The following is a 14525-nucleotide window of genomic DNA, read 5'->3' on the forward strand; positions in this document are numbered from 1 at the left end:
CAAGACGCGGAGAATAACTGGCCAGCCAGAAGGAAGCACGTCCACCTTTCTAATAACTCAAGTGTCTCCGTCTCCCAGGAAGAGGGAGTCGCCGGTCCGGGGAGAAGCGGCCCTGGGCTCCCGGGGCGGGTGTGCAGCGGCAGCGAGGAGGCGTCGGGGCACTGCCTGGTGGAAAGTTGCGCGGCTGAGACCCGTCGGAGCAGCCCCACAGCCCGGGGGGCGGTGTGTCGGGGAGCAGCCGCTGCCCCCTGCGTCCCGACCCGGGAGCGCGCGGGCAGCGTGGGGCGCGCAGCGACGCCCCCTCGGGCCGCGCCAACTCTGTCGGTGGCCCTCGAGGAGAGGAAGGGGGAATATGGCATCAAAGGCGGCCCCCTCCTGCCGTCTGGTCTTCTGCCTCTTGATCTCCGCTGCAGTGCTCAGGCCAGGTAAGCCGGGGCCTCGGGCATCCGGGGAGGGTCGGGGCGCGGGTGAGTGTCCCCGCGCCGAGTCCTCGCACCCCCCGGGGCCGTGCGCCCAGGCGCGCGGGGCAGAGGAGGGCACCGCGGCCCTGGCGCACGGCTCACTTGGGTTCAGCCACCTGGGCCACACGTTTGGGCTCGGCCGCTTGGCTCAAGTTTGGGCAGCGACTGGGGGCTCTGGGTGAATCTGGAAGTTGGGGTGCGGTCGGGGATTCGACTGCAGGGGCTGGCGAGCAGGGTTCCTCCGGCTCCCCACGCTTCCCCCTGCGACTCCCCCCTCCTTCCCCCGCCACCCACCGGAGGCGAGCTCTTGCCCGCCGAAATTTTCTCGGTTCTTGGCGTCAGAGTACAAGTCACAGCTCTCGGAGCAGTTTCCCTTTCGCTTAGCTCCCGCAGGCAGTAACTGCCGGTACTTTTTCCTGGCAAATATGGCCTTGTTATGGGTTAAAGAAGGGATGGGAGGGGTAGAGGAGAAAGGTAGGACTTTAATCATTTCCTTAAAAAAAAAAAAAAGACCTAAAACTTAAATCTTGGTGTAACGCCTCTTCTCCCATCGTCTGGATGGGTGGTGAGTTAGGGGATGGCGGCTGGCAAAGGACGCAACCTGAATTGAAATTATAATCCAGATTTGTCAAACCTTAGTGAGGGGGTTGGAGATTTTTCAGGACCTGAGATTTTACCCCAGTTGTCATTTTTTGCCTTAGGGCAAAAAAAGGGCAAAACCCCCAACAACTAAAGCGGGAATCCCTTTGCTTACCCTGGGGACCTTCCTGGAGCTGTCATTTCGGAGACCTGCCGGGCAGCCGCCTCCAGGTTTCCTAACGGGGCATTCTGTGTGCTTGCTCGTCACTTGACCGAGCAGCAGGTCCATTTCCTCGTTAGATTTGAGGATTTGGGGGATTTTCGTCCCTCTGTGAAGTTTTGATCTGTAGACAGCTGCAAGTAAAACTACTTCCTGTCTTTTTAGGCTTACTCTTTTTTTTAATCTAAGCAAAAAAATCACTTCCTTTTAGCAACTTTAATGTCTGCCCATCTCTTGATTGTTGGTAACGAGGCCAACGAATAGGGTTGAAAGTCTTTGGATTTCTCCCAGGAAGAGGGCGAAAGCTGGCGGTTAGCTGAAGCCTGAGGTTCACAAGTGGTGACTGCTGTTGCTGTGCGATTGTGGTGGGGTGCAGGGTAGTGGTGAGGGTTGCTCTCCCCGAATCGCTTTATTAAAGTTACATTTGGGGTGAGGTAATGAGCTCACCTGCTCTTCTGAGATTGGAGAAAGAGGTGTCTGACATATCTCCAGCTCGGAAGCAAAGACCGTGAAACCAGAGTTGAACCAGATTTAAAGCAGGTGGGGTGGAGTAAACACATCGAGAGGTGGGAGGGGACACCTCCATTGGGGTTGGCATGGTGTGGAGCTCACTTTTTCACTATACTAGTGCCCGATGGGGGCAGGAAGGGCAAACACTCTGGGACGGGGGAATACAAGGTAGAAGGAGGGAAAGGTTGTTTGTAAAATGCAAAGATCCACACGCCCACTGTAGTTTTCAGTGTCCCCCTCTTGTCACTTTTGAGAAATATAAGCCCAACTATATCTCCCTGACCACAAGCACACGCCGGGTTTTCTTTTCCATGCGGTGGCGCTGGAATTTATTTTCAGTTGGGCCACCTCGGAGGACAGGTTTTTCCGCACATTTAACTGCTAATAGGGGAGAGGTTCTGCTTTAAGATCTCCTTTGTGGCGATTTTCCTGGCGCGGCAGGCTAGCGTTTCTATCCCGCACAAAGCCGCGCGCTTTCTGCGAATCCATAGCACAGTCCCACGGTCGCTAACCACCACTAATCTGGGGGTGAGAAGCCTCAGACCCTCAGATCCATGGTTTTATTGAATTTACCGCATGACATGTGCGCGAAATTCCCGGTGCGGTCGGTGTCAGTGTGTTTTAAAAGAAAGGATTATGGCACCAAGGCGCGGTGTCCAGGCGAGGACGCAAGTTCTGGAGGCCAAGTGCGCCTGCTTGGAAGCCCTTGGCACAGCTGAACCCGGTGGGATGTGGTGCCAATGACTGGTTTAGTGAAAGGGACTGGCTTCCCTGCCTGCGGTCTTTCATTTCCGAAACGGTTTCAATTGTGTGTGTTCAGACTTCGAGGACAAAAACTGGAGTTTGTGAAACTGCTTCTGCAGTTCTTTTTGTCTCTAATCACTACATAGTCTTAGATCTATTTGAGGCGTGGCATGTTACCTATTTGAAGGGAGGGGGAGAGAATATATGAACCATGAAAACTGAATTCAGTGATAAAGGCAATGAAGTATGTGCTCAGCATCCGAGGAACAAGAATCTCATTATTCTTGTAGAAAGAGCGTCAGCCTGTGGTGACATTTTGTATTGCTTTAAAAAAGGCTTTCCTTGGTTATTTACAACCAGGAGGTGGGATCCTGCAATTAACTGTTTCTTCACCTGGGTCATCTTTGTGCCTCCTTTTCTGGACTTTTTTTTTCTAAATTGCTCACTAGTGAAAGAGTCATTCTATGACATTAGTAAGCTTAAAGCTCTTTTTTTTTTTTTTTTTTTTTACGCCAATGGGATATTATGTTTGGAACTTACGCTTTTATTTCAATAGTCCTTGGGAAAAACATAACCTCTGATAATGAACTTTCAACTGCTTGAAGTGGTACTATTAAAAATTATTAATTTTAAAACTGCTAAGTGCTTAGTAGTCAGTAAATATTGCTTTTTTTTCTTGATGATTTATTAAATTCAATAGCAATTTACAATTTAATGGGGTACTATTTACAGGAAGCTGTTTTTTCTAAGCTTGGCTCAGAGCCATATGCCTCAGGAACTTCACCAAGTCATTTCTCCTTAGGGGAGATCAGCTTCTCAAGTGTAAATAAAAGGATAGACTAAGGATCTATGCTGAGATTTCTGCCAATTCAAAACTCTGTTTCCAATGTTGTAAGGTAAACAACCAATTTGGGTGCCACAGTCATGTTCCAATTATATTTTCTTTTAGACAGTTTTAATAGGCACAATCAGTATAAATCTAGTATTAGAAAAATGTCAGTGGACCTCAATGGCTGGTTTTCTATCCTTTCCCCTACTTTTACAAACTCGTTATATTATCTTATATTTTCTTCTCCAGACCTGAATAGGTCTAGTTAAAAAAAAAAAAAAAGATGTGTGATGGAAAGGAATTAGTTTCCCACTGCCCTGGGAAAAGACAATGATAAAAATTTTTAGGTCTCAAAATACTTGATTAGTGTAACTTCCTGGAAGTCAGTCTCTATTTGAACTGCTTGTGTAATTCCTACAATGAAACATAAGTGATGGTTAATGCTAATATGTTAATGTGAAAAAGCTTCATATTTATATGTTAAAAATGCCCCTAAAACAAAGACACTAATCTGCACATACGGTTGTAAGTACAATAAGAAGGAACTAGAAAATACTAATGCTTTCCTGTTGTTTTAAATCTGTAGATTCCAGGATATTTTCATGACATAATTCCAAACTTTCTGACTTTTTAGAAAATTCAAACTAGTTTAAATAGAAATTTGAAAGAGAATGGTTGTCTACTGGTGACTTATTAAGAATAAGAAAATCAATAAAAAACTTATTTTAATAATCTTAAGTATTACCAGAAAATTCTTTATAGTGCTGTTAGTGCTCATGTGTTTAATTTTTAGCTATGTCATAGAGGAATGTTGTAACCTTGGGAAAATTATTTTTTTTTCTTTTGATTTCTAATCTGTAATTTTTTCTCCTTGTATATTACATGGTTCTGATTTCAGTGATATTAGTAATTCCCTTGATCAGCATAGAATTTTTCAAGTGAAACAGGCTACATTAAGAATTTATTATATTGTAAATAGAATAATACTCTTTAATTTACTCCCCTTAATTATCACCTTGACCATTTTATTAAAAGCAGGCAAAAGCATCTCTTTACTCTTCCTTTCTCCTTTTTTTTTTTCTTGCTCACGTTTTTATGTCACTAAACACAGGTCTTTATAAAATTGAGTACTATCTAAGTTGTCAGCATTACTTGTTATAAGATGGCAGCACTTTGTCAGGGAGTATTTTAGATGCTTTATGTAATCACCTTGTCTTATATCCCAAACACACCTCTTTCTGTTGTGGCCTTTTATTTAGCATAACATATCATCAAAGATTTCTAGTTCCCTGAAGCTATTGACTCAAGTAGACACATGCATTATATATTCCAAATATGCAGGCAAGCAGCATAGGTGCAGCTATGATTCAAAAGTGTCTGTGTTCTTCTGTGTATACATAGAAACTTGAACTCCTCTCAAAGTTTTAATTTTACCTTCATTGTTAGGATTTCATAAAGGCCCATCTCATTTCTTACTCTTGAATGTATGAGGCCTATTAAAATAAGAGATAGCTCATAAGAATTCTAAAGACAGTTTTCTTAGGAGTGATGGATGATGAATGAATATTTATTCAATTATTACTTTTGCATAGCAGCTTCTTTTTATTTTCAATAAGACATGAAAAAGACCAGAAAAGTGTCCATTTACATTTCTCATTACCTTTTTCATTGGGGCAGAATTTTCCCTTCCCTACAGAGAACAAAGTCAACGCCAGAATATATCTTCCTTATTTAAGAAAAGATATTACAATCTTTGATAAGGTTAAATTCTACAGTTATTAGAAGTATCCCTATAGGGTACAAAGTATTATATATTTGAAGTTACTGATATTTTCATCCAACTAGTTTCTCTGTTTGAATAACATTTATATTCTTTACCCCTTTATTATTAGAGGGACACCTTTTATATACATATATATATATATATTTCAGCTAGTACTAGTTCCTAATGTACTGTGATATTCAGTAATTGTTTTATGGTAACCTCTTATCAGAGTCCATTATTGTAGTATATGTTCCAAGAATAAAATTAGCTTTTAGTACTTTCTCTTATTTATCCAATCAGTTCTCAATTATCCATACCATTCAAGGGGAAATCAGAGTTGTGCACAATCCAAGAGTTTCTAATTAAAGAATTGTTGAATTCAACTTTAGTTGAGGTACTTCAATGAACATATCTGTGTCTGACCTTCTAAGAATTCATAGTACTTCAACATAATGAAACTAAACTGTGGGAAAATAAAATAGATTAATCAGAAATTAGATTGCTTTCGGGCTTCTCCGGATTGCTTCCTTTCCTGCCATTTGACTCTCTCTCCCTTCCTTCCCCCCAAAAAACCAAATTATCTCCTTTTCTAATCCATGAACCATTCATCTTGGCATATCTAATACAGTCCTGGTTTGTGCTCGATGTCCTGATATAATTATTAATGGTAGCCTGTTTCAGTCTGGAAAGTGCAGTTGAATGCACTGTGTTGTCACCATAATTATTAATGACTTACCTGTCCGTATGTCTGTCTTAGCATATTTAACTATTGGAAATGCATTTCTCATCCTGACAAAGTGTGTATTTCTAACCTTTTTAAAGTATTAGCTACAGTGAAATATCAGTCAGGGGATATCTTCCTCTTTAATGTCAAGTATAAAAGAGATACAAAGTTATAGCCTGGAATCCCAAAATGTTAATGGGTATGGAACATCAAGGATTCCATGATTTGGAATGGAAACTGAACTGAATTGACCTGAAATACCAAGAGAATAATAGAAATTCACCTGGGAGCTTTACTGAGTAGTAGATATCTCGGGAAGGCCTATTTTAGTCTGATCCTGAAATCTCAGCCAACTGTGCAATTCCCATTCTGTTCTTCTGTAAGGTTTTTTTCAGTAACTCAGCTGTCACTTTGAATCAAAAAAAATTACTAGCATTGTCTATAAAACTGAAGGAATTGCTCTAGTCTTTTGCACAACATGTAAACTATAATAGTCGTACCAGTTAGAAATGGTGACCTGATTTGGGACAGCCAATAAACAGGATGGCCAGAATAGTTTATGCCAAATCTGACTAAACACCCACATATTATTTAGTTCAACTCTCTGGAGTGTCTCAAGTACTCAGAAAACCCTAAAGGTGAATGTTGGTTGGAAAAGAAGGTGTTATCTAAGCATACACAGTAAAGGACCCTGAGTTTTGATCTTGTTAATGTGATGGAATGAAGGGAGAGGGCATTTGACACTGTGGATAAAGCTCTTCTCACTATATTCCCAAGTATCTTCCCTGATAGTTGGGGAGTTCTGGGTATGGAATTTGCCTGGCTCTAATGGAACAAAAAAACATTAGAAGGAGTGAAGCTACTTTATTGAATTTATCAGTTGATTATGCTATGTTCAAAACATAGTCATTTAAAACTGTAACCATGGTATTGTTTTTCAGATTGACAATTTAATCTGTGCAGCTGGTGTGTTTGATTTTAGTTAGATGTCTTCAGTCTACTGTAGTCTCTCGTGTGTTAATCTAGGTAACTTTCCTTCTGGTTGTTGACTGGTTGTTCAGGGCTGTTTAGAGGAAACTGACTCTCTCCCATGCTCTAATAGACTCCCTGTTCTTGGTAGAAGCAGGGGTTTTACAGAAGCAGAAGTGTGCAGATCATTGCTTCTGCCACATTCTATTAGTGAAGACAAGTCCAGCTCAGATTCAAGAGTTAGAAAATCATTTTAATTTATTGAATTAATGGATTAAAAAAATTTTTTTAAAGGTGGATCAAGACCAGGAGGGAGAATTAGGACTACTTTGCAATCTACATTCACAATAGTAGTGGGAGATGGAGCAGCAAGCATTCTTACTGAAGATCCTTAGCTCTGCATCCACAGTTTACACCTGTCACTTCCAGATCCTTGGACAGAAAACATGACAGTTATTGAATTTCAAACAGTGTCCAGTAAGAATACTGTTTCTTACTGCTGAAGCCTTTTTATCTTCCCCAGGGAATAAAATTATGGAAAACTAAGAGTGTGTGTGTGTGTGTGTGTGTGTGTGTGTGTGAGAGAGAGAGAGAGAGAGAGAGAGAGAGAGAGAGAGAGAGAGAGAGAGAAAGAGAGATGCAATTCATGGTCAAAAGGTAAAATGTGATAAAAGGGCTGGAAAAAAATGAGATGGTGCCTTAAATATTCTTCTTGTTTTTTTCTCTTAGTTGACAGCTGAGATAGATGAAGGCATAGGTTAAGAGATTTTCTAAAATTAAATAGCAAATTAGTCATAGTTTTTAGAGACAGTAGTGTTCTTAGTTCCATGAATGCCTCTCATAGATTCAAGCCTTTGGAGCTGTAGTCTCAAAATTACTTAGCTGCTTGCTTAAAGTCACATTATTAGTCAATCCAAGATTAAAACTCAAGTAATGATACCACATTCGATTTATGTTGGTTTTAGTCAATAAATATTTATTGAGTGCTCACTGTGTGCAAAGTATTGTGCTTGTGGGGCTGGGGATACTGCAATAAACTAGTTACTAGAGAGTCAAGATCCTATCACATTTGGTCCAGAGTTTAGGGAAAAATCAGAACAATTTTTTTTAAAGATTTATTTATTTATGCATACAAGAACTGGGGTACAGGCCAGAGGTGTCCGGGGGTAAGAGGATTCACCAGAGACAGAGTGGGGAAGAGAACAGTTTTTTCAGGAAGTGGTATTTGAGTTATGTACTGAAGAAGTCAAGCAAAAGAAAGATGACTTCTAGATGTTGGAAGTTCTCAGAACTTTCTTGAAGTTGTTCAAATACTTTCCTGTAATCTCCCTAATTTCCTTACCAGTTGTGGGGTTCAGAAGAGGGCCTCTTTGATCTTATTCAAATACTCATAACGGCAAATATTTGCATTTACACTTCACTCCTTTAAACAAATCAAGTGGGAACATGCTTTATAGACCATTTTGTAATTTCATGAATAAAACAGCTTCAACACTGATACTTAGTATTCAATGCTCAAATTTGTAGCATGTCTATTTTATTCTGCAAGTATCTTCTCTATCTAGTGATAGGTATGACACCTTGCAAGAAGAATTTTTATGTTGGTTTTCTAGTTTTGCAAAGATGAGCATGGCTCTAAGTATGAATAATGCTTTTGCTATCACATTTAAGAGTAAAATGTAATACATATTTGGATTTACCCTCTTAGATTAATCTCCTACTCATGCAAGCCTTGTGGATGCTCATGTAGTCCTTAAATAGAAGTTTTCTTTAAGAAGTGACAGTTTAGTATAAGATAAAATTGCTTTTCTTAGCATACTAGAATGTCAAATAAGTATATGTTTATTAAAACAAACCCTGTATCTGCTCAGTTGTTTTTTTCTTAGCTGATAATCTGTATGTCTCCTTTCTAAAGTAAATGATGAAATAGTATAAAGGAGTAGAACTTTTAAGTAGAACTTTTATGGTTTGGAGGATATGAATTTTTAGAATTGATCTAAATGGTTATGAAAGATTTGGACTGCCTGAGAAATATTTTTTCATTTTTGTATACATTATAACTATAGTTCCATGATAATTAAAAAAAAATTCTTTTAATTTTGTAGACTCTCAGTGCTCACAGGTTTTACAGACTGTGGATGGATAGCATAGAGTCTATTGCATAGGAGCTCAAGAGCCTGGGCTGTGGGCTTGAGCATTAGTTTCTTTTCTGTTGTTTCTGTTTTCTCATGTGTAAAGTGAACATACCAATGCTGCTAAGTTCATTTGAGATGAATATTCAAAAAATAAATAGTGTACAGAGTATTTATCAATATGTGGCACTAATGGACTCTCAACCAGTAATTATTATGAGTTACACTTTTCAGTAATCATATAATATGCCAGTTTATTCAGATCAGAATAATATGTGAAATATCTGATTTTACTTCAGTTCCCTCTGAATACATTTTGGGGCTTCCATAACTAAATTGGAATTCATATTCTTATCGGGATGTTTCATAGTCCCAATATCTGTCAAGTAGCATTTCAGTTTTATCAACTCAAAGAAAACAAAAGAAGAACACAAATTGAAAACTACAATCTTAAAATGTAATTTCCCCAAAACAAAAAGTATTAAGGAAAAAAGAAAACATACTCCAAAATAAGCATGGATATAGTTTAGAAATTGATAATGGGTATGTGTGTCTGTAATTTGAAAGAAGTTACAGAGAAAAATTTTGCAATTATTGTAATGTAGTCATGCTGATGATAAAATTAGGATTTTAAATACAAGGCATAGTATCTCAATTGTAATTCAATAGAGGGAGCTCCACTACTTCATGAGCATGCTAGGTTGATTCCATTTGTAACATTTTTTGGTACCCTGTAATAGTGAGATTATTAAAATTATAATTTTAATCTTAGAAGTATTTTGGAAGCTGAAAAATATCTTTTATTAATGACATTCAAAAAATTCCTCCACAAATAATGTATATTTTAAACCCCTAGTTCTTGGCTCTTTGTACCCTTTGGATAATAAATCACTAGAAAAAATTAAAGTATACTCTTGAGAAGGATATTTTACTCTAATGTACCAAGCCATCAAAAAAGAACAAAAATTATGTCCAATGATAAATTAATGAATATTTTTCATATTACTTTAGTACTATCTATTAAGTCAAAACAGTTGTACATTTCAGTCAAAGCGGAAAAATAATTGGTATTTTTCTTCATTACTCTGCTTAGATTTTTAATCATATAATTTTTTAAAATAAATTTTATTTTTATATTCCCCATACAATTGCAACCCCCTTATTTTGACCCCAATCCCTCCCCTCCCTGCCCCCTATCCCCCATAGAGTGTTCTCTGGTTCATAGTTTTTTGTTGATTTTGATTTTTACTTTCTTACAGTTATTCATTTTCCTGGTCCCTTATATAAGTTTTCTAGATTCCTGCTATGAGTGAGACCATCCAGTATTTTTCTTTTTCTTTCTGGCTTATTTTGCTGAGCATGATCCCTTCCAGCGCCATCCATGTTGCTGCAAATTGCATGTGTTTATCTCTTTTGAATGCTGAGTAATATTCCATGGTGTATATGTACCACATCTTCTTGATCCAGTCATCTATTTTTGGGCATTTGGGTTGTTTCCAAAGCTTAGCTATTGTAAACAGTGCTGCTATAAACATAGGGGTGCAGGTGCTCTTTGGAATTGATGTTTCTGTGTCCTTTGGGTAAATACCTAGGAGTGGAATTGCTGGATCATATGGAAGCTCTATGTTTAGTAGGTCTAGAAATCTCCACACAGCTCTCCATAGTGGTTGGACCAGTTTGCACTCCCACCAACAGTGCAGGAGAGTTCCTTTTTCTCCACATCCTCGCCAACATTGTTGTTGCTAGCTTTTTTAATATGTGCCATTCTCACTGGTGTAAGATGATATCTCATGGTAGTTTTGATTTGCATTTCCCTGATTACAAGTGATGTTGAACATTTTTTCATATTCCTGTTGGCCATTTGCATTTCTTCTTCAGAGAAGTTTCTTTTTAGCTCTTCTGCCCATTTTTTGGCAGGATTATTTTCTTTGTTGTTGTTGAGGCTCATCAGGTCTTTGCAGATTTTTGTGATCAGTCCTTTATCATTAGTGTTGTGTGCAAAAGTGTTCTCCCAGTCAGTGGGGTTTCTCTTTGTTTTTGTTATTGTCTCTTTTGCTGTGCAGAAGCTCTTTAATTTGATGTAGTCCCAGCTGTTTATCTTTGCCTTCACTATCACTGCTTTGGGTGATGTGTCTGTAAAGATGTCTTTGATGTGCATATCACATAGTGTTTCACCTGTATTTCCTTGTATGTATTTTATGGTTTCAGGTCTTATGTCTTAATCATATAATTTTTTTATGTGGAAACAGTCTATATTCACATCTTCCCCTCGTTTTTTATTTCATCAAATATAGTAATTCAGATAATGCCCTAATTTAGATAACTCCAACTGTATTTTCACTTTAAATTGATAATCCATCATTTATGTGTCATCCTGGTATTTCATACACTATTTTTTTAAAAAAGATTTATTTATTTATGCATACAAGAACTAGGGTACAGGCCAGAGGTGTGGGGGTTGAGAGGATTCACCAGAGACAGAGTGGGGAACAGAACAGGCGGATTGACTGACTACACTGCTGAGAGGAGCAGTGGGCAAGTCAGGGGAGGTCTGCTGCTCCATGTGGGTATCTCCCTGCCCAGGGATCGAACTCATGTTGCATAGGCTGTGGACAGCCTCATAAGTTGCGTCTTAATCCCTTGAGCCACCAGGGAGGTCCACATACTTTTAATGAGATTCACTTTTAACATGTTTGCATTGGCTTAAATCAATGGTACTTTTTCTTGAACTACAATTAAGAAAAATAATTTCTAAGCAATTGTATGTATGTGTTATAGGATCTTGATGTACATTATATTATAAAACTCCATTTCATAGTGTTGGTGAAAGAATGGTTTATTAACAGTGATATTTATGACAATTGATTGAACATTTCAGAAAAAAATTAAACAGCAATCCCACATTTTTAATTCAAAATGAATATTGAGTTCACAGAAAATTGTTTAATCTGACACATAATGACTCCTAATTTATTACTAAAATTTAGATACCAGTTAAAGAAATGGCTCTTTGCCCCAGCTACTGTGAGAATGAAGACCATTCTCAGCAATCAGACTGTCAACATTCCAGAAAATGTTGACATATCCCTGAAGGGTCGCACTGTTATTGTGAAGGGCCCCAGAGTCACCCTGCGGAGGGACTTCAATCACATCAATGTTGAATTCAGTTTGCTTGGGAAGAAAAAGAAGAGGCTCCGGGTTGACAAATGGTGGGGAAATAGAAAGGAACTGGCTACTGTTCGCACTATCTGTAGTCATGTACAGAAGATGATCAAGGGTGTTACACTGGGCTTCCGTTATAAGATGAGGTCTGTGTGTGCTCACTTCCCTATCAACGTTGTTATTCAGGAGAATGGGTCTCTTGTTGAAATCCGAAATTTCTTGTGTGAAAAATACATTCGCAGGGTTCGGATGAGACAAGGTGTTGCTTGTTCAGTATCTCAAGCCCAGAAAGATGAGTTGATTCTTGAAGGAAATGACATTGAACTTGTATCAAATTCAGCTGCTTTGATTCAGCAAGCCACGACAGTTAAAAACAAGGATATCAGGAAATTTTTGGATGGTATCTATGTTTCTGAAAAGGGAACAGTTCAGCAAGCTGATGAGTAAGATTTAAGTTGTCCAGCTACAGAGCAGCAAGATAATGGATGATTTCTTAGACCTATTTGTGATACATCTTTGAGATGCAATAATAAAAGTCGTCATTGAAAAAAAAAAAAAGAAATGGCTCAGTTCTTTGGCATATTTAAGAATCCCCAGCATGGAGAGGCTTTTAAAAATTTGATATTGAGGGCCTCCCAGGTGGCCAGTGGATTGAACACAGCGCTGTGAAGCTGTCCACAGCTTCTGCTGCATGGGTTCAATTCCCGGCCAGCCAGGGAAATTCCCACATGACACAGCATACCTCTCCTGTCCACCCGATGCTCCCCTCAGCAGTGCTTTTGGTTCGTCTGCCTGTTCTGTTCCTCGCTCTGTCTCTGGTGAATCAACATACTGCGCCTCTGGCCTGTACCCCAGCTATTGTATAATAAAAAATAAATCTTTAAATATTGATATTGAAATTAATTATCTGTTTTTCTGGAATACTGAAGTTTGAAGCCTGTGGCTTTTTCATTACAGTTTTAGGCATTCTTTAAAGTAAGTGCTCATTTTATTGTGCTTACTTTCAGTTATAGATTAGGGTTTGAGAGTATGCTTCTAATGTCATATTATATGGTTTTGAAATCTGTGTATTCACTGCACCCTCCTAGCCAGGGAATACTGAGGAGATTGTGCTTATCTTGCAAAGGAATAATACTACCTGTCTCATAAGGTTGTTATGAAAGTTAAATTAACACACATAAAGCTTACTCAGTGGTTGGTTGTTAAATAATAAGCTCTCAGAAATTATTACTCTTCAATTATTTAATTTCAGTTAATTTTCTACCATTCCAATTATAAATCCAATTTATCCTCATGAGTACATAAAGAGGAGAGGCTCTAAGTTGTTCAAAAATATTAAATTGTCAGCTGAAGCACCTCCCTACTCTATCTTTATTTTCCACTCAAGAAATGGATATGAATGAGAATGATGTCATATTTTATTTTATTTATTGACATCAACCTTGAAATTACTATGTAAAACTAATAATGCAGCCACAAACTCTCAGCATGTGTCCATAAGTTATTTGTATCAAATCCACTATAACAGTTTTTGTCTGATAATAAAGCATCATTGTATTGCAGTCGTGAGGTTGATATCTAAATTTAAAAGTAATTTGCAGACCATTTATGGTTGGTTCATTCTGTCTAAGGACATACTGTGACTTTAGTACATTAGTGTTAGTAAGCTAGAGGTAACTTAGGAGTATGAATGGGTGTGTGTTTAAAATGTAGATACAGGTATAGGTAGACTCTGTAAACTCCGAGTATTATAGAGCACAAAGCACATAAAATTTTAAGGAAGTGAAAAAATAGACATAATCTAATGGATTTCCTAACATTCAGGCTAGCTGCTTTCTAATTTCTTTTTCCCTCTGCCATCAAAATGATAAAAGATATGAATGAAATCTGGTGTTTGCTGAAAATAGTTCAGTGACACCTTGGTAAAGTACAGATAAAATGCAAGCTTCTTATCATTACATTTAACATCCTCAGTAGTCTTTCTTGGAACTCCATGCTCTAGCCATACGTCTAAGTATGCCCTGTATTCTAGTTCTCTGAGGTTATTATTCTTGTCACTGCCTTATTCTGAAACATTCTTTCATATCCTCCTTCATCACTTAGCTCCCCTGAATAACTTATATTCCCATTCTTCAGAACACAGTGTAGATGCCATGTCAAGAAATTCTTTCCTGAAGTCACTAAGATTCTGGAATTACAGTTCCAGAACTAATTTCATTTATACTCTGTTACCTGTTTATTCTCATCTAGCTCTCTTAGCAGATTTTTGTGTTCCTGGAGATAGGAACCATATCTTCTTTATCTTGTTTTCTGCTAAGTGTCTATTGATATTGAGTATATTCCCAATACATATATGATGAATTAAATAAATGCAGTAGTCAAAATTAGAATTCTTGATTATTAGTAAAGCCTATTTAAAACTGTAACATG

The 14525-nt window shown here is 38.4% G+C and overlaps 2 protein-coding genes across 3 annotated transcripts in view; both read left to right on the top strand.

Moving 5' to 3' along the window:
- Nucleotides 1–352: 352 nt before the first annotated feature.
- ALCAM (activated leukocyte cell adhesion molecule) overlaps nt 353–14525 on the top strand; it is a gene marked incomplete at both ends in the record, with an annotated part of 176211 nt that continues 162038 nt past the window's right edge. For both annotated transcript variants that reach the window (XM_084231790.1, XM_084231791.1), the window contains one exon: nt 353–425. In XM_084231790.1, the coding sequence (XP_084087916.1) occupies nt 353–425 (73 nt within the window). The remainder of the gene's footprint in view (nt 426–14525) is intronic.
- Nucleotides 11964–12542, top strand: LOC311169612 (large ribosomal subunit protein uL6-like; the record flags this gene model as incomplete). Its single annotated transcript, XM_084231706.1, has 1 exon — nt 11964–12542. One exon carries the CDS (start codon nt 11964–11966, stop codon nt 12540–12542), a length of 579 nt encoding a protein of 192 aa, XP_084087832.1.

This window comes from Talpa europaea (genome assembly GCF_964194135.1).
Source record: "Talpa europaea genome assembly, chromosome: 4".
Lineage (NCBI taxonomy): Eukaryota > Metazoa > Chordata > Mammalia > Eulipotyphla > Talpidae > Talpa > Talpa europaea.